General features: G+C 36.1%; 2 protein-coding genes and 1 long non-coding RNA gene across 4 annotated transcripts; 2 read left to right on the forward strand and 1 right to left on the reverse strand.

Moving 5' to 3' along the window:
- The first annotated feature begins 1,270 nt into the window (after positions 1-1,270).
- Positions 1,271-12,355, forward strand: LOC107225005 (prohormone-3). Its single transcript, XM_015665338.2, has 6 exons — positions 1,271-1,428; positions 2,780-2,986; positions 5,701-5,827; positions 6,132-6,278; positions 6,363-6,451; positions 9,550-12,355. The coding sequence occupies exons 2-6, from the start codon at positions 2,816-2,818 to the stop codon at positions 9,691-9,693; spliced, it is 678 nt and encodes a 225-aa protein (XP_015520824.2). The 5' UTR covers positions 1,271-1,428; positions 2,780-2,815; the 3' UTR covers positions 9,694-12,355.
- Positions 12,090-13,160, reverse strand: LOC124292750. The gene is made up of 2 exons (XR_006902657.1): positions 13,005-13,160; positions 12,090-12,932 (listed from the first exon to the last, which is right to left on the reverse strand). It is a non-coding gene; the product is annotated as an uncharacterized LOC124292750 (long non-coding RNA).
- Positions 13,161-14,504: 1,344 nt separating this feature from the next.
- Positions 14,505-21,348, forward strand: LOC107224643 (survival of motor neuron-related-splicing factor 30). 2 transcript variants are annotated; one of them, XM_046730556.1, is made up of 6 exons: positions 14,505-14,690; positions 14,968-15,191; positions 15,426-15,575; positions 16,876-17,026; positions 20,265-20,432; positions 20,905-21,348. In XM_046730556.1, exons 1-5 carry the CDS (start codon positions 14,652-14,654, stop codon positions 20,406-20,408), a joined length of 708 nt encoding a protein of 235 aa, XP_046586512.1. In that variant the 5' UTR covers positions 14,505-14,651; the 3' UTR covers positions 20,409-20,432; positions 20,905-21,348. The 2 variants fall into 2 exon arrangements, with proteins under 2 accessions (XP_046586512.1, XP_015520310.1); XM_015664824.2 differs by having other exon boundaries at positions 20,265-21,348.
- The last annotated feature ends 121 nt before the right edge of the window (positions 21,349-21,469 follow it).

A 21,469-nucleotide genomic window follows, 5' to 3' on the forward strand; every position in this document is an offset into this window, starting at 1 on the left:
GTGATCACCAAGCGAAATGGTTGACAACAACAGTGCTTTGTAATTCTAATTTTGAATATGTAAGATTCGATCTACATACTTTTAATAAAAACAAACTATAATCGAATTGTAATTCCAGATGTAAATTAATAAGATTAAACCACTTTTTCAGCCTCATATTCTTATGTAACGCCGAAAATGACAATCGCGTCGCTTTCTGAACATATTATTGCATAGAATTATACAATAACATAGGTTCAAAGACGTTAATAACAATTTGCGATTCACGTAACAACCGTGATTTTGAAAAATTTCACATAAAATTTAGCTCTCCATTTTTCTTTGCAACTCGTTATAACTTTTGATACGCCGAAGTCCCCGCCGTGGTTTTAAAAGTACGGCAGCGATCAATAAAGCTTCAAACTCATTCTAACTTTGGTGTAAACAAGTTCTGATTCAATTTTTTATTTTTTCAAATGATACCACATGCAATACAGATGACCCAATCTCATATTTTTCTGGTGAAACAAGCTACCTCAATTTATTAGAAAACAAGCCAAGCAATGAAGCCTTGAACTTATCCAAGCTGTGCAGGGTTACAAGAATAATAATTAGAATCAAGCTGAACAAATGGAACAGCAAGTAGTTCGAGACTTACGAAAGTTGATACTTTCGTATCTTCATCTCCATCTCCAAGTTCCTATAAGATCCCAGCGATCTCCTCCCGATAATTCAAATTTGTCTAATAATCTTAACACCAGAAGATTCTGTACAGTATAGGAATATCAAGAGTGTTAGATTTTTTTCCGGAATATTAGCAGACTACACAAGAATATCGTTATGCAAAGTGTAGATCGATCGCGAAACATGCTGAGAACCTAAGACGCTCACTGAAAATGTCAATTCACAAGCTTTAGCAAAGCTATCATATTCCGAGTGTCCGCAAGAAATTTACAGAGAACGATTATGGGAGAAAAAGGCCATTCGGAGACTCGTAAAGAAGAAACGAAAATTTTCCCAATTGTGATGCGTGACAAATGAAAATGTTGAAACACCCCAGTCAGACGCCCTGTGGTAATTGTTTTATGTGCGAATGGAAATGTAGCAGACTAAGGGACGGTGTATCGCCCGGGATGACAGAAAGAGGGCTTTGCAAAAAGCGCCCAGGAATGACGCGGGTTGGAATTGGGGGAAATTGAACCGCGAACCCCAACGCGGATGAGGTAACGTCAGGTGCCTGGAACCTCAGCGCGTGCGCTCAGAACCCGGTAAACTCTGCTCGCGCTCGGAACTGCTGGTTGGGTATAGATTCAAGGTAAAAGGCTGTTGGCGTTCAGTCATCTTCCACCTCCGAGTCCGTTTCGTCCACCCACGAACAAGCAGCTCCCAGCTAAACCCCCGAGTCCCAGGAACGAACGACCCTCAGGGAGGCGCTGTATATCCGATAATGTAAGTTGCTGCGATGCTCTCTTGTTATGAGATCCTCCGTTTTTCCAAAACTTGGTGGAACAATCAAATATCTCATCCTTTCTCGTGGCATTTTTTTCGCCCTGTTTTCTCCTACAAACAATAACAGTACTTACGCAGTCCCGCGTAATCTCTGAGTTCGAATTGTATCTTCCAAAACGTATGTGATTTATGCAAACGCACCGTTTTCGAAAATCGCAAAACTCGACAGTAAGATCCTGAAATCATCGTTGACTGCGATAAACTATGCGATATACCTATGTGAATGAAAATGTTCCATGGGCTATTTGACGCAGGGTAAATGCACCTGCATCTATGCAATTTAGCGTACATCTTATCAAAATTAGCTTGCATTTCGGTAACTGAGAGTATATTTTACCGACCGATATTTGCCTCGTTGTTCACGACTGGTTGACCTCCCCGACGCTCTTCAATCATTGACCCCGAAACAAATGTCGATCGGTAATAGGTACCCAGAATTCCTAACATTCAAACTAATTCACCCTGTGTTCAATTTCTCATGAATAATTTCAAAGAAATAGCTTGATATACACTCTTTTAATTATTATAACTTCCGTCTTTGTCACATTTTGTAACCAACTTCCCCTGCATGCGGACCAATATTACAATAAATTACGTCTTGACGTAGTCTCATTGTCCGGGCAGTTTGGTACGAGATTGCAACTAGTAAGTAATCGATAGGCAAATGTTAATTTGACGCCCGGCAATATCATTCTCACGACAACGTACAGTTGCCCGAAAGATTTCGCAAGGTCTGAGTTAGTGTATAAAGCATTTTACCTCTATACCTGCGCCGAGCTTGCCAATTCGTCCAGTCGGCTACAGGCCTGAGACCCTGGCTAGGTGGATCCGTATTGTTAGCAGGCTTGCTGCAGGTCCTTTCGGTAAATCTTTCGAGATTTTACAACTAGCGGGTGTTTTTTTTTTCTTTTCTAATTACTGTATCAAGCTACTCCAGTCATTCACGGAGAGTTGTGTAGGTTATGAATAATAAGTTCAATGTATGCATTAAATTACATTATACATGAACGATTGAATTTGCATCAAGGACGTTTATTTCACGTTGAATGAATCAAGAAATTCGATCGATTATAGATTAATTTAATTTTATCTCCCAATACGACGATCAATCTTGTTGCATACGACTGAAATCTGCCTAATGCTGTGATTCTGTCCAGCGAATGGAAAGATTGAACATGTTCACCGTCATTTCACACATTAGCATATCTGCAAGCACAATTCATGCCGACATTCTGCATTAGCATAATACCTACCTTGTCTGTATTGATTTTCTGCTATGCATTGGTTCCAGTGCACAGTGCTAAGGAAACTTCGAGCAATATCGATAATGAAGTCCTATACTGGTGTGGCTTTGGTCCTTGTGGCTTGCTCTATCATGCAAATAGGAGAAGTCCATGGCTGGGGCGGTCTCTTTAATCGTTTCAGTCCGGAGATGTTGGCTAATCTTGGCTACGGGGGTCACGGAGGCCACCGCGGCGGTCAGCCCGCTTTTATGCAGGTAAAACGGGTTCAATTTAACCTTTTCGCACACCCTCGGGACATCAGTACCATTGCGAGATTAGGGATTCGCGACAGGTGAATCAATAGCGGCAAATGTCCTCTAGTATTTCGGTCAGAGTTCAGTTGGGCGACTATGCCCTCTGAATTGTTATGCGCGGCATGCGCCGTTACCAGATTTTATTTGTCTAATCGAAATACGATGTGCACCTACATAATGTGATGGGTTACGGAATATTGGTCCACGTACCATTCGCGTTAAAGTTAGATGTGTATTGAGAATGGTCGAGCTCGTAGAAAGAGACTTTTTAAGTTCTGGTTCCAATATATTAAATTACGCAAGAGCAAGCGTGTTTCAAAAATAGCCTTTAGGGACTTGAATACTTATTGTAATCGATCTACGTAATTATAGTTATGCTGAGTTTATCGTTGATTACGGTATTGCGTGTTTAATTTAAGCGCACTGCGTACATGCGCAAAACGCTTGTTATACCTCGACTTGCGGCATGTTATGCATGTTAGGTGTGATTTTTAACTGCCACTGACACCAGTGAATCGTGTTGAATTTTTTTGCTGTTTACATTATAAGAAAAATATTTTCGTTCACTTCGAAGCTGCCAGATTGGTTGGAAATTGTAAGAGCCTCAGGCTGCCGAACCAAGTGTTTTGGTTTCAATATTGAACCGACTCGATCATGCAGGCTATAATAATTTTCATGTAGCACATCTCAACCCTTTAATACAATTAAGCTTTTAGTTGGGAAACTAGAAATACCGCTATACATATACTGTGTCAACAAGCTCGCAATCATTGATATGCGAATCCTGTTTACATGTGATGAATATTCATCATAGATTAATAAAGTTAACAAACAAGCCTGCTTGAAAATTCATTTAGGAATGGAAGTGTGTGTTTTACATACATTATAATAAGCACACTTAATTGTCGTAGGAAAGTTTCACGGGGAAAAAATCCCTGCTTTTCGTGTATGCATAAAGTAGAGTATTTTTAAATCATTATTAGGTCGCATTTTTTCATTCCCCTTAAAGGGTAATTGCAAAAGTTATATGCAATTGAATTTCACTGTTTTTGATCATATACTTCAGCATGAGTCAGGTTACTTATTGTTAGTACTTTTGTTAATTTGTTATTTATGTTATTGTATATCTGCTTCAACTTTTTTTAATGAATTGAAACGAAAAAAACATGAGGCATTCACTTTTCTTCAAGTTACTGAAATACAAAAGTAAGAAAATTCCTGGAACTTTTCTATTAAGCCGTGGAATAAAAAAAAAAAGTCTGATGCTGACAGATAAACGCGGCATTAATTTCTGATCTCTTGGATTGAACATGTTTGGGCTTCAACTTACTTGTCCTTACGGATAAAAAATTCTCGCATATGACAAAATGTAACATCAAAGGGGCTAGTTGGTGAAAAATCGATGCTTTTCATTAATCGTATACTATGAGATAATCGGATATTGATTATTAAACTAATTATCATATTTGTAAGCCACAAAGATCTTCTTAAAAATATGTAACAATAGAAAATATTGGGGTTATAAAAAAATCAGCTTGGATATCGTTTCTTCATTTGAAATCATTCCAAAGTCGTTGAATATCTATAAGTAGATTCATATGATTTTACCCTACTATGGCACAAATCATTTAGAAGACTATTTATCTACCTAATCACGGAAACGGATTTTCTTCAAGTACTCACTTCAATATTGCTATTTGCTAATCGTAATCAATATCAGCACAATGTAGTAAAATCAAATGTTTCAACAATATTTCTGTCAAATTTAAAAAAATTATCGTTTAAGTAAAACGAGCCATTATAGTATGAAATCCAACGAATCTGCCAGATTTTTAACCATACTGAAGTGATTACAAATAAATCATCGATATCTGAGCTTTTTTTACAATCTCAATATTTCCTATTTTCAAAAATTCTCAAAAATATTCTCATAACCTATGAACTTGATAATTTGATGAATACATGCTGTACGGCAACCTCATGACCAAAATGATAAAAGGTATCGGTCTTTGGCCAACCAGCCACATTATGAGTTCCGCCCATTTGTTAATACACACAATCCTCGTGTTAGGACCATCAATTTAATATGCCCGTTTACTCGTTTATTTATTTATTTATTATTTCACCTCCACACGGAGTAAATTACAGGGTTGTATTTTTTTACTGAGCACACTCGGTTCAAAGTCGATGGAAATACAATGACGTTCCGACACAGGCATTCTTAACACTGTGCGTAATTATGCGCAGGAAGGAAAGCTTCACCGGTACAGTTGACTATAAACCATAAGTTAATTGACTGTGCCACAATAACGTGGTTAACTTCACATTTAAGATGAACTCTTATTCAACGTGTCGATTATAACGCTGCAAAGTAATTTCGCATGTATACGATGCCGCCTGTAATGTACAATATACAGTAATGTTCATTAATGCCTTTCCTTTTCGGCTACCTTGTTTTCGGTCCAAAATAAAATGCGAGTTCGATTCTATATGAATTATGTGACAATGGATCCTATTTTCTCACGTCAGCATCAGCTGCATCGCCAATGGTTGTCACATAATTCTAATAGAATCGAACTCACACCTGTTTCGGACCGCAAACAAGTTAACCGGAAGCCCAAGGCATTAATGAACTTTACTGTACCTACGTACAAATCGCTTGCTACGTCACACAGAGACTCGGAGGCGTTGACGTATACGGAGATTTGGTCGAGGACGAGCTGGAAGAACCCTGTTACGGGAAACGGTGTACGGCCAATGAACACTGTTGCCCAGGATCTGTGTGCGTCGACGTGGACGGAGGTAAGGGTGACAGTCGAAAATCATCTTTTTACGTCACTTGTAATCTCGAAGCTTGAAATTGTGTCCGGAATGTACATTTGGAACGTTTCTACAATTTTGAAAAGACCTCGAAAAAAGTCACGTCATAATTTGACTCCTTCATACCACCGCGTTCTACTTCAAAAATCATATCTATTATTTTATTCATGATGTTTGACGATCGGGATACTCGAAACAAATAAAGAGAATTTTCATCGACTACTAACACCGACAACCAGAAGATTTTGATATCAAGAATCCAGTAACGTAGTGTTTTACTGTTCAGTTATCGGATCTTGCCTGTTCGCCTATGGACTAAAACAGGGCGAGTTATGCCGAAGAGACAACGATTGCGAAACCGGGCTGATGTGCGCCGAAGTGGCTGGTGAAACTCGTTCTTGTCAACCTCCGGTTACCTCAAACAAGCAATACAGTCAGTGGTTGAACTACTCTGAAATTATTTGTTTCTTCTTTTTCTTCACGTACGGTAATACGATTGGAATCTTTTATATTTCAGGCGAAGAATGCAACATGTCCGGGGAATGTGACATTAGTCGTGGACTCTGTTGCCAGCTGCAAAGGCGTCATAGACAGGCCCCGAGAAAGGTAAATTTTTTGAGTGAATTTATGTGTAACATATTATTTTATGATTAAGCACTATAAACTCGCGGATAGTAAGTCCGTGGCAGTGTTATAGTTGAAAAATGAGGATGTACTCAAGTATAAATTAATTTTTCAAGCGCACATATACTTACGAATCTATCGTCACAGACTTATAGGCATAGACTGCGCGGTCCGTGAACCGAGCTGAAGCCGTAATTCGAAAGAGAAAGCAACAGTTGCAGCCAGATCTCTCTGTTGCACGATCGAAAAAATGGCGAATAGCCGTCAGGCGGTCCTTCACCAAGTTACCGATTAAAGTGAGAGATCCGGCTTCGGCTGCTGCGCTCTCTTTTTAATTACAGCTTCAATTCGGTGCACAGACCGCGCAGTCTATCTCTATAAGTCTATGGCTGACACAATTTAGTACGGTACGTTCATGGAAGAATTTAAAGATCATTCCACCCTCGATAAATTTTCGTGATCAGTACTCTGTGAGTGGGCCTGGGTGAGGCGATAGCTTAAGAATAAGGATCGGCGGGAGCCATTCAACACCCAATCCCATAAGACATACAAAATCCCATTAGGGTAACCATCTTTAACAGTCTTCAGGCAACGCTGGTTGTTCACCCATTCGGGACATACATTTTTCCTTATCAGTAATTGACTCAAAATTGGTTATTCATGAGTTTTTTTAGTTGTTATTTAGGAATCTAAACTCAAAATTTGAGAATTCCGAGTGGCCGGTGAAAATATAGAAGGCTAATTGATTTGGTTGGGACTTAATACTCTGAGGTATTTATGAGGTGACTGACTACAAATCTGAAGTCAAAATTCGAAAAAACAGTTGGGTGACTTTTTGGATCCACTATTTTAAATATTTGAATTTCGAGATTTGACATGTAATATTTAGCGTTCTCACCCCCACCCCTCCCTCCTGAAATCCAAACAATTTTCAGATTTTCGACCGCGATATTAGATTCACCATTGTGAACACTGAAATGATGAGTTCAAATTCGGAATTAACCATCACAAAAAATTGTGATTCTTAAATTTCAAGTCATTTGGAGATAAGGAAAAATACGCACACTGTAAATCACGAAATAGTGAAGTTTTGTTATAGGTATAAATATAGCTTTATTAATATACACGATGGAGAAATTTCACTTACATTTGAATATTCTCATTTTCCTCACGCAACACCGCAGCGGACTTACATATAGGTGTGCAATATGTGCTCCAGATGATAGCGTAGTACGCTCTTTCGCCAGGATCTTCGGATATTCCACAGCACGAAAACACTGAATTTCATGTACCACACAAGACGCAATCGGGGAAATGAGAATTTTTTGAACTCTCATAGGTATTATAATTTCACCAGCGTCCAGCGTAGGGCGGCAGTCTCAATTTAACGCGATAAAATCCAACGATAAACACGCATGAAAATCGTAATTCATAAGCGCAACCCTCGCTGTTGATAATAATTATGTACTTATAAAATTAGAGTGCGATTTCTTGTCACCTGATAGTGCAGCTTGTTTACTTAATTTGTATTTATGTCTTCTAAACATTACCTTGTCGAGATTTACAGGAGTTAGTTTCTGGGTAGCAGCGAGTTACGTCAGGTTTATACGCTTCCTCGATCCCTGACCTTTAGCCGAGGGAACAAAAACGCATGAAGCTACCTCGAGGGACGTTAATCCAATTTGTGCGATATTGCGAAACGGTGCACGTGCCCATCCCCATAGCGGGCATATGTATATATATATATACATGTATATACCTTCTGCGTTAGGAAGTCCGAAAGAAGTTACGCGGAAGGTCTGCTTCATCAAAGCGAAATTCCCTGCTTTACGATGTAAATTACAGTTTACTGTTAACGGAGTAAGAAAAAAGTTTTTCTGCACTTCCGCGGATTAACCTTTGTATGGTACCTACGGGAAACGGTGATGACGCATATGGTCTTACTCTTAATTGATAGTCTTCCAATCATCATGGAACTTGATATCCATAGGTTTTTCAAGTTTAGAAATAATATCAGAAGTCCAAATTCCTAAATAGCCTGATACAAATTTCATGAATAAATCAAATAAACATTGGTTGGACTTTCATACATCACTCTTTGAATTTCAATCTGCTATATTGGATTCGCTGAATTGAATCTGGGACTTTGCTGTTACATTCAATTCATAGTTGGCGAAAATTTGTATACAATAAATTTCAAGGAAATTCCAAAATTTGTTTGAATTATGGAACAGATACTCTATTCGGTTTAGTTGCAGCCTTTGCTAGGATTCTTGGGTAATTTTGAGTTATCAACATCTAGATAAAAATATTGGGCAGTGCATATTGACTCTTGATACACTGTAAACAAACCCAATATTTTTAGTTTCGAATAGATTTCAGATATGACGTCACTTTCCGTGACATGGGATGCGCCGAAACCGAATATACGAACTGTACGTCTTCTTATGTTGTGGCATTTAGAATTCTAGAATCACAATGTTATGTTCGAATTAAGCGAGTTGGAGAACCAATGAACATTAGGTTTCATGATCAGATCTGATTTATCATCTGATTTGGCCAATATTTTCACACCTTACCGAAAGGAAACTGTGAAACTTAGCAAACTAGGCTCCCAGCTGCGCATGCGCGAGCTTACGATTGGTGGTGTTTCATGCAGGCTGACCACCTAGCAGAAGTTTCAATTGTAAAATGCGACTTATGGAGGTTATGTAGGTGTTATGAATTTATTTCGATCAAGTAGATGTCAAATAGATGTTGCAGCGATTTGAAAAGGCTTAGCAAACTATTTTATCGTTAATTACTGACTGGTGTCTGATGACTGTTATGAGTCACGTAACAGCGTAATTACAATTCACCACTCGACGCGGGAGGGTTTGACATTTCATGCTTCGTTTCATGTAGGTTGGCTCCCTTGTCTTCAGGACAAAAATATCACCGCGGTACATTATCGTTGACCAACAGAGTTCGGTTTTCTTATCCATCGGCAGTCAGTCACTCACAATCAGTCTGCAAAATTTCACGGTCTCATCTCGATATACCTTGGCAGTAAATTAACTAATTACAACCTCTGCGTCTAGGTCTGTTCATACTTCAAGGACCCCCTAGTCTGCATCGGACCAGTGGCCAGTGACCAGGTGAAGTCCATTGTCCAGTACACTTCAGGAGAAAAACGAATTACTGGTCAAGGGAATCGCATCTTCAAAAGGGCACCGGCTGCTTAAATCCCCCGAGTTTTCAAAAGCCGGCGAAATCAGATATACATACAAAATCTATAATTTAAGATTACCCTACCGCGTAGACACTAACCTAGAAAAAACAGTCCCTATGTTTTAAGTTTCTCCCTACCAGTATAAGAGTGCAAAATTGAATCCCTCGCGTGAGCTTGTAAATTGGCTACTTTGGATTTCTAAATTCCGATTTCTTTACCCTGAATTGACCACGTACAGTTTTACCAACTACAGATTGTTTCGTTTCGTATATGGCCATGACGATTGGGCAAACGCCGCTCTGAAGATCAGATTGTACACTCGCGGCGAACCAGAAGAGTTTTATGCCCGGAGAGAAATGACGACTCGTGAAAAATACATACATATCTTTCGTAATTGTAATGACTGAAAAATATTATACATATCAGTAGGTATTTAACCTATTACCAATTAACTACTTACTATATTTAATCATATATAAGATGCAATTGTAATGTCATTCGTATTTTAATGTTTAAGTATATAGCCCACACGCATAAGTGTAATATTTCAATCGAAAATCAAATTACGAAACAAAATGAGATGAAAATTTATCTGATGTAACTGTAAACGTCTTGTTCTCGTGTAATTATATGAAATCAAAGATCTCGTTTACTGGCTAGGCTGCTTATATAATATATTTATTATAAGTAATATTAACATTAACCGTTGCGTCATCGCGTCAATATTGTCACGCTATCGGAATGAAATAAGTAAAACGTATATATAACTATACCGATGGTATACATATCTATATATATATATAATATGTAACCATTAATCGATTGTATACATACATAATACATATGCACAATCAATTAATGGAAGTTTGAGTGATATGGATGTATATGGATACATATATACATATCATATGAATACACACATATGACTTATGTATACAATTATATATCAATAGCGACGTCAAAATGGGCATGGCCATTTCATTATATTGATTTTCAAATTTTATTCTTTTTGTTGACAGAGAGAAAGAGAACGAAAGAGAGAAAGTCTATATCTGACTTTTAAAATTGGAATCATGTCTTACCATGTGGAGAAAGGAAAGAAATAGATCTCTGCAAACGTGTTGCGTTGAGTAGCAAGATCTAAACAAACATGAATGCAAACTTCAAATCAGGCACAGTCTTGAAAGACCTAAATCTTGCACAATTTTCAAAGACTCTAAAAAATTACACGCTTGCTAACGTTGTGGAATTAGGGCATGCCGAAATAAAATTGCAAGCTTATACAAATAATTTTCACGTTGAATTTTGAGTATTAATTTAGTTCACTTGCCGAAATGGTTGGAAACATTACACGTTTCAAATGAGTATAAAGTTCATTTGCCGAGCCCCTTCTACAGATGTTAAAAATTCAAACCGCGTAGGGAGATATGCAAAGCTAATTTTGAATTATTGTGACCTCAGACTTCTTGTAGTCCGTTATTACGTGCAAAAATAATACTTGTCAAAGTTTAGAATAAATTTATATGGCATTATGACTAAAGATGTACGCTCGTGCTCACGCAGATATTATGATTGATGCGTGTCGTTCTCTTACTGAAAAAATAGTTTGATGGTAGGTATAGATGGAAAAAAATACCGAATAGCTACTCGAATGATTTGATTTACCGAGTGTAAAAAGTCTGCGTGATTCTCGAGCGACCGTTGACAGTTTAATACGATGTCAAAATCTCGATGTTTCCTATGTCGTCTATAAGTGAGGTTAAACATATCACGAAAATGCCTAAAGCATTAGAAGTTTAAATGATATACTATATATTATTAAAAGATATTCAATTGAAAGTATATTTTTGTCTTCGATGCATCATTATATTAATACTCCGTATATTGAACTCCATATTTGCATAATATTGATATATTTTATTGAAGCGTATACTACTATTATACATTATACTGCTACAGTTGTGTAGCATAAAAATTATGAAAAATTATTGTTAATTGACGTTATAGTATATTTATTTCATTATTCTTGTGTAGGCCTATTGAGATATTATATGAAAGTAAATATTATACTTATACTATATTAAGTTGAACAAATCAAATACATATCATAGCGTCTAAGATGTTAAATTTTAAGAAAAAAATTCACTAGAGAAGTATTTGGATTATACAACAGATTCCACAAAATTCAAGCCTTCGTTTTCACGCATATAGTAGGTACAAATATTTCACTCTCTCATAGATGTGCCGGCTTCTGGTGTTCCATACTCGGTACATTCTTGAAGAAAGAAATATTCTGCTATTATATATTGCTTATACAGCGTTATCTTGTACTTCTGAAAATTGAAAATCATGAATATTTTGAACGTTCTGTCAAGTATAACAGTTACACGAATATTTTTATGCACATTATTTTTGTCGAGAGACATTTATAAATTCAGAATATTCCATAATTTACACATAATTGTATACAAATTATACAGATGATTGATTGTAGAATCCAGTGACTTCGGCTACTAGGCATTGAGTCAAATGTACCTATATCAAAAACACCTCTACATGAATATACGTGTACATCTCCTAAATATTAATAACTATAATGTTTCAAAGGTACATATTTGAATGTGAAATACACTATTATATATATACATATTATACACATATATATATACAATATATATATCGTATGTAAACTCCTATACACGTACACATCGTATTTGCATCATACTTTCAGAGTAATACTTCATAACATCGGAGTAGGAAGCAATTCCTACATATTTACTTATATTTACTAGTGTTGAAAGGATATGCTATGCGTTGTACATTACATTCATGTAGGTAGGTAAATATTGAAGGTAGGTATTTATTAAACGCATGTAATTAAACCTAAGTAAATAAGTTGACGATAGCGATTTCACGGAACATTTTATATTGCATACCCTGAACGAATGAAGAATCTGGCTGGTTGGTCTGCACTTAGGAATGCGTAGATCAAAACGCGTGCAGCTGGTGGCAATCCAAGTCATAATAAATAAAATTGAAAAACACGCTCGTATACGTGGATCGTGCAAGACATGACGAAGCGTTAGGCAGAATTTAAACCTGGCACGATTATTCCGCATCACTCTGACTCTGATCCGCTATATGTGCAGTAATACTGTGGTTCGCGCTATTGTTGTACATCATTCGGAACATGATTTCTTTGCTCATCAGTGTAGGCAAAGGATAGCAGTATTTTTCTGACATCACAGTATCCTTCAATTAAAATTTTACGTCGTTAGGAAAAAATTTTCGCGTGTGTTAAATTATATGTATCAATCGTATTACCTCCTCTCTGTTTCAGTTGATAATTCTTTACTCTCTGGTTGTTTTCTCACATACAGTCGAATAAGGTTTGCAAAATATACAATACTGATATTTTCGTGGCTGTATCTTTGCGATGGTCGATATTTCTGTAAGATACCTGAATATTTGAGAAATATCGAATCTGCTCTTTAGATCCTCGCACCTGGTGCTGTGACTGAAACCTGCAGGCTAACCATAATGATCGTGCACCTCTAATCAACGTTCAGTCTATCTTTTTTTCATGTTTTATATTACTTGCATGCCACTTGCAAACAAGTTGGATACTACGATAATCCTTATGTGTTAGGGGCCTCGGAAAATTTTTATCCGGCCACCCCGAAAATCGGCTTCCCATAAATAACTGGTTTTAGCTAATCAGATTTATAAGAAAGAGCAAGTTGTACGTCAAGTTTCATGGATTTTAGGCCATTCGTTTGCGAGTAAATGTAATTCGAAACTCGTGCCGCAGTCGGCGAAGCTAATCTCCTGCAAGCTCCTCCTATACATGCAGTATGTTAAAAGTTGCAATACTTCAACACGTTTCCTTCATTTTTTTTAAATTTACACAGTGGTTTAATAATACTCACGATACTTTTTGCGATTTTGTCGAAAATTTTATCATCTTACAACAATTCATTTTTTTTTTACAAGCTCATTAGTTAAATTAATACCCTCGAATAAAAGAAGTTTCTGTGTAGAGACATTATATTTTGGCGTGCGAAAAATAATTTTTTTTTTTTTAACCGACAGATTTATAAGAGTAAACGTATTTTACGGATAATGAATTCCTAAACACGTAGATTTTAATGTTTGACCTTCCTCCACCGAGAATAAACTTTTCTTTGGTAATTATTAATTTATTATTAAGATAATAATTCGCCTAAAATTTGCGAATCTCAGAAATAAGCCGCGAGAACGGCGATGTATGGGTAAAAAAAAAATGGTACAGATTATCACAAGCCGATGTCATGCATTTTTTATTTTTGTTGATAATTTTTTTTAATTTTGCAAGTTCAGCTAATATTAAAAAAAAAAAACATCATATCGGCATGGATATCGGCACCCTTACGAATTTTCAAGTTAGAGGGTGGCAATTTTTTCCCAAATATCAGCATTTTCGTACGTAAATTTCTGCAAATCTCAAAAAGAGTCAACGGGGTCCGTGTACGTTCTAATTTATCAAGTGGAAATTCAAATATACCGCCATTAGTGGCTGCTGATGACGTCATAAGCTCACATCGACCCTTCCTACTTCTTCCTAACCAGCTTTATCAATGGACTCATACAAGTATAGGTATGAACCCGCCGTTAACTTCAAATACCTCAAATCGCAATTACGCTGTACGCAATTCATCCAACACACTGAAATGCATCTGAAATGTAATCGAAGGCATCTGATTGATATTGCGCATGCGCAACGATCACGTGACATGATTCGTCCATTTTGTTTCAATTCCAGCTCGTTCCGCTGTTCACGCTATCAGACTTAAATGCAAATAGAACTGGAATATGGTTCTCCAGCCATCTTGTAACTAACAAGTTATGTCTTTTATCTGTATCGTGGACTAGAAAGGTTTAACAACAGTTGGATCGTTTAATTGGTGATTTGTTAAAACGCTGTACTTCATCATGGATGATTTACAGAATTATAAGCTTCAACTGCAACAGGTTAGTTTCTATTCTCATGGCTAATATCTATGTATATAAAATCATCACTGTTTCTAACCTTACTTCTTATTCCGAATACGCTGAGTTAACCCCAAGAAATAGGCCAACGATATGTTTATAACCTGAAAATATTCAGATAATAATCGGTTTTTCCTTCGTTATTGACCTCGTAGATTACAAACGGATTACAAAACCGTTCTTTCTTACAATCTCGCTCCTTACCTACATACTTATGCTGAATCTGCAATTATATTTATGAATTTTGATAATATTTTAGGTTGAAGCCGCACTGACCACAGACCCAAACAATGAAGAATTGTTGAAACTGAAGATAGACTTAGAGGAAGTCATAGAGTTGACTCATGATCTGGTACGATCGCAGCAACAAGAAAAACGGCAGGCAAATGGAATGGATGCGAAGGATCCGATCCTCCTAGCTGTCTTAGCAAACAAATGGAAAATTGGGGATCAGTGCATGGCTCCGTGGAGCGAAGATGGCAAGTAAGTCACTGATCCAAAGTTTGTTTACTTAGTACTGTATATTGAGTTTTGGAGGACTGTAAGTATCGTCTTACAGTTAGACATGTTTGAAAAATACTCAATGATAAACATGTTATTTTTCATGGAATATATTATTTGACATATTCTCTTCATTACCAATTGACATCTGGATCTTTTTCCGTACCCGATGAAACTTAAAATATATTTCTATAGAAAGAATTGATTACTTTACAGATATTATGAAGCAACAATAGACACAATCAGTGAAGATGGTACAGTCAACATTACTTTCAATGAATACAAAAATACCGATGTCACTATGCTTGACCAACTTAAGTCTGTTGCTAAAAGGCCAGCTTCGGACTGGGCAGATCAAAAGTCGAAGTGAGTAACACATTCTGCTACTATCTTACAATTTTTAAACATTTAAAATGGCATTGTTTCCTAAAGATGTAACTTTATAATTTATCCATCAAGTTTTAACCAGTAATACTTATTCTTAGTTATGAATACAAGCCAATACGGATGGATATGTTGTCTCATAGTTAGATAATCATATTATTACTCTAATATTTTACATACTTTTGTTGAATGCATTTGTGATACCTAATACGCACTGATACCCAACTTTTATCCCATTCCTCTTGAATCCTGATAAAAATTGCTGTAACAATACTCCGGACATCCACAATCCCCAATGTCAATTACCCCATTGTTGGTCATTTGATGTGCTGTGCTATTAACCTTTTTTACTGGAGCCCAGAAGAAGGTAAAATTATTCAAGACTATAGCCCTTTATTACTGATTATTGTACATAGTTACGATCGGTCTATCACGATTTGAAAACTTGGTAAATGTTTGGTTTTAATCTCTCATAATTGATATGTGCAATTTTTCTGTTAGTTCATCTTGATTACCAGTCCAAGCATAATCTAACGAATATTTCACCTATATTGAAATTATTGTTATCAAAGCTATAGACTTATTATAATAGTTGAATTATGATTACTCTATAATAAACTAAGCAGGGAATCTTATTAGGATGCTATAAAAAAATACTTATTAAATATCAGAGCAATATGAGTATGTTTGATTGTTTACCCAAAGAGGCAACAAAATGTTACCTTACATGAATTGGAATTACATGCTAATAACTATTATATTAATCACTGCAGTAATAGTGTTTATTTGCAGAAGTTAAGACCGAAGTATAAAATTCTCATACAAAGATCAGTTTTGAAACTCAATCAAGATTTATTTGAAACATGCACAATTAATGCTAGCATGAGTGAAAAATGCAGTTAATACATGGGATTGTTTTATAACTTGGTTCAATGAGTATGTTAAAAATTGCTGAATAAGTTCCTGCCCGATTCAATATCCTGCTGACTCCCACCATCTTCGATTTCCTTTTTCAATCAATACGTGATCTTGGAAAAAAAATGTGGGAATAGTGACAACCGGTGGAGACAGCATTTCAACTGGACTCATTTCTAGTTCAGGGATTGTTCTGTTATATTTGGTTTTTAAAAATGAACTCTGCCCCAAATGTGCAAAAAGAATCAAATGCTCTTGTTCGCTATTCAATTAAAATCAATATGAATATACGTATTTAGAGCATCCTAATAAGTATCTCTTCTTTTTAGTAAATGTCTACGTGGATGATAGGTTTTTTATTTTGCAGGAAGATGCAAGCAGCAGCGATCGCTGGTTCAGATCCTAACAAGCAACGCGAGTATTTGAAGAAGAAAAAGCAAAAGAAGCTTCAAAGGTTCAAGGAGCTTGAGGAGGAGCGTGAATCGGAGAAAAACAAGTGGCTGGCTTTCACAACTAAGGTACGAATAATGAATATGCTATAACTATGTTGTTCAAGTAAGTAGATTTGTTGGTTAAAAATTCAGACTTTTGTTAATTTTATCACAATATAGTTGTGTCGAGTATGTATCAAATAACTGTATGTATATTGCTACACAGATATCTTTAAAAATACCAAAATGGAAAATACTGGAATTATAAAAAAAATCCTACAATACAAAAATAATAAATATTTATCGTGATCAAGAAATGGCAATATTGAATTGACTACTACAAAAAAATTCAGTTTTAGTGACTTTGTACAAAATAGTCTTCTACACAAAATTGGCCATCGTAGATTGCAATCGAACGGATCTCCCCGATTTTCAAATATTGTGTAGCGAGTCGAAGTGAAGCATCGACATCTGTAACTGCCTCTCCTCGTAATTCAAGCATTTTTAATTTTACGATTTTTTAAGAGATCTTCGTACCATTGTGAACATTAAAATTTGATATAAATTGAATACGTGTGTATTGCCTAATGAAATTACCTAAATAGTATCGATTTTCGACCAATCAGTCTCTTTAATTACCAATGAAACAAAAAGTTTGCGCACCAGGGAATGCATTCTTTCTGTTTCATTTGATTCCTGCAACCACTGTTCAGACATTAATTGTTATTGTATTGACAAGTTGTCAAACACTTTTATAGACCCTCATTACATTCGTATTTGTGCTACTGTCAGGGTGGCCACACACCTGGAAAATCTGAAAAACCTGAAAATATCAGGGAATTTTTATTTTAATCATGGAAAAACCTGAAAATATCAGTTTTCTATCATAGGTATTAGAAATGATTGTTTGAAGTGACAAATTTACTTTTTTACGTCGAGAAAAAAACTTGGCTTAAATTGACATTTTTGTACATTATATTTTTCTCCAATTCGAATTGAATCCGAACTGAATACAGAGTTAATAACCTGCACGATTTAGGTTCTAGTAACTTACTAGAAGTGGAAAAATGTCAGGGAAAACTGGGTATTAGATCTTAGAAAACGTGGAAATATCATGGAATTTTTTTCTCAAAAATTTGTGGCCAGCCTGACTAGTGCTGGAATTCAAGCCCAATTGTATTGTCACCACTAATCACACTACGGATATGTATGAAATCTTTTTCGTGTATCAGTTTTGCATTATCGCTGTATTCTCTCTAGACATGTAAAAATTAATTTTCACACACAATTTGCTGCCACGCGACGTGAAAAGCACCGCTACGCTTATCTTCACAGAAATTATTGCTTGTGAAGAAATATCGTCAGTCTGCTTTCGCACACGTAGCGTATTTCAATATTTCCGGACATACAAATTATTAAACTTCGTACCATATAATATACTACAATATTCAATACGGTTAAAGTTGATATTAACTACTTACAATTGAACCTCGATTAAACGCGGGCGCAGAATTTATCCCTTCCGGGCTCAATTTCACGAGGCGAACCTTTGTTTACTTACATACACTTTTTTTCTCGTTCCGTGTGCACGAGCGCGTTTCAATGCGATGCAAAGTGTCGACAACCGCCCGTGCTTCACTCCGCACGCCCCAAAAGGTAAACAAACCAGCCGAACTGTTCGTTTATTATACGTGGTTACTTTCAATTTGTACCTCCTCGAGCTTCTCGCCCACGTTCAATTACGTACTTACTTCAGCTATTTGTCATCAAGAGTGTTTTAAAAATCTTTTTTAAGATAAGGAGATTTCCTAATCGCTTTCGACGTTGTCGTATATATCTCCCAAGTATCGAAGTCCACGTATCTTAGACGCAAAACAGGGCTTAACAGCCCAAGTTTACACGCAATTCGAAACAAAAACATTCCAATACATTTTCATTCGACGTAGAACCAAAGAAACCTAAGAATTTACTATTACGATTTTGTAGAAGCCATGCCATTTCTTTATTTTTGCGTCTAAGGAAAACGGATTGGAGTGCTTTTATTCACAATTGCGTATAGAATAGGGCTGTTAAGCCCTTTTTCGCGTTTGAGATACGTGGACTTTAATATCTGGAGATATATACGTCATCGTCAAAATCGACCAGGACACCTCCATAAGAGAACGTGTACATACCTTCAACTATGAAATTTCATCACGCTGAAGTTTGTAACGTTATTGCATTGATGCATTTTCAGAAATAGTCGTTAGTTGACAACTTTAGGATTACCTGAAATTTAGTACACCGTTAATATAACATCAAAAAATTCAGTTTTGTAAATTCAACTTATTCACTTATTCTAAATGTCCAAAATAGTAATTTTTGTTTCAAACTTTCGATGGGGTATCGTTACTAACTTCAGCCCCGTAATTTCAGGTAAATTCCAAGATACGGTTAATATGAAAGGTAATTTTATTTGCATATGTTTTGACCTAGTTTGTTGTCATTGTTGGCATTTATTTTCCAACTTTTAGCAATTATCTCAAGTTAGTCACGAACGACGTCACAAACATTCTCATATTTTCACTAGCCATGTCACCTTGAATAAGATTGCTTTCATCTTATCGTTAAAAAGTCGGGGTCTTACATGAATATTCTTGATAAGTGTGGCCATCGACCCTTATACCCATGATATTGAAAAGTTTGAAATTTTTGTATTTTTTAACATCTAATTTTTACAACTTACACATTTTTACTATCTTTTAGAATTAGAAAACAAAGTTCTACGTTACGCGTAACTATCACGAATATTCACACATAACACCGATTTGTTCAATTAAAAGATGACCCCGGAATCGTGATCGAGACGACGTGGTAACGAAAATATGTGAATAGTTGTAAAGACCTCTGTGATCTACTTGTGATGATTCTAAATATCGGATAATAATCGCCACACTAAGTCACAACAGATATGAATGAAAAGTATTTCTCTATCGCCCGTGTCTTCTTGAAAATTGCTACAAATTTCAGAGTTGCCCCTTGAAAATTGCATAGCAAACGTGTTTCGAATCGTTCGTGCTTCTCCGCTTGTCTATGAACCGCGCAGTCTCGTAATTCCCGAACAATCGAGGTACAACTTCAGTAATAATTAAGCAGGCACAACTAACGTCACCAACGGATGTCAATACTCTACACTTCAGCATTTATTTTCTCACTGTAAATGCTTACTTCTATATTATTGAATTTCTAAACATATATACGTACCTTGCATTATTGGAGAAGAATAGTAATTTTTCTTAAGATGCAAATTAATCATTTCTTCGAACTCTTTGGTTTTATTTTACAGTCCAGTAAGAAGGGGGTTGTGAAGAAGAGTATATTTGCGACACCGGAAAATGTCAATGGTAGGGTAGGCATTGGAACTTGTGGAGTCAGTGGTCGTGAAATGACCAAGTTCAGCAATGGAGAAAAATGGCGCCGAGGTACATAAGTCTGTACATACGAATCACTATGTGTAAGAAAAAGTTTATACTTTTGAACTAATATTAAATGTAGTTAAGGCAAATCTCGATCAGATGTAAACTGTTCTACAAGTGTCGTGTAATAGAAGTGACTACAGCGTTTAAAAATACGGTTTAATCTTTTTATTTTTAAAAATGTTGATCGCGAAATTAATTTAAAACGCGGTTACTTGAGTTATATCGCTTGTTTCTGCAATTTTTAGAAATGACTCTACTACTGATAATAATTGTTCAGATATGCTATTCACCTCTGCTGTGATGAGCATGCGTAGCACTGGGACTTTTGGGAAAGTTTCGGTCTCAGATATCCTCGTTCTGCTAGTGTTAGAATTTTTTTATCCAGCGTTGTTACATCAATCGTTTTTGTACATAAATTCTAAGTAGGCAATAATAAACGCTGCGAAAAGCCTTCTTTTTAGTCTCCGTACAATTTATTCTTGTTTTTCTGTCCTTTCTCTTTGTCAGATTGGAATTTAATAGGTGAATATAAACTGATGCCTGATTTCTGTCATTCATATACTACTATTTTCTGATGAACTCCTGCCAGTCTTTAGTTGAACCTCTGACGAAATTCAGTTAAATTGGACAAAGGTGAAACTTGTACGATAAAACCAACGTCTACCATAGACATCGCGAAAATATCAACTGTCGAGCATCCTGAAAACTTCGCGTCATCTCTTTTACCAATTGACAATCATTCTCTTGCTGGACTCAATTATTACCATTGCATAAATTAATTCTTGTCATTTGCTATTTCGGTTTTACTGCATGCGTAATGTAATGTTTCATGGAATCTGTATGAACGAAACGAATGAATTAAACGGAATGTCTGCGAAATATAATTTGAAGTAATCTGTATTTTAAGTTACAATTGCATATGATATGAATAAATGTATATTTGAAACTAAATTATCTACAGAATTAATTTTATTCCTTTCGTCCTCCATTTTATCAGCTGCTGCATATAAATGCAAAAAAAAAAATGATTCTATATATTTCCAAATTTATCCATACATCCTCAGGGTGGGTT

This window comes from Neodiprion lecontei, chromosome 2 (genome assembly GCF_021901455.1).
Source record: "Neodiprion lecontei isolate iyNeoLeco1 chromosome 2, iyNeoLeco1.1, whole genome shotgun sequence".
NCBI lineage: Eukaryota > Metazoa > Arthropoda > Insecta > Hymenoptera > Diprionidae > Neodiprion > Neodiprion lecontei.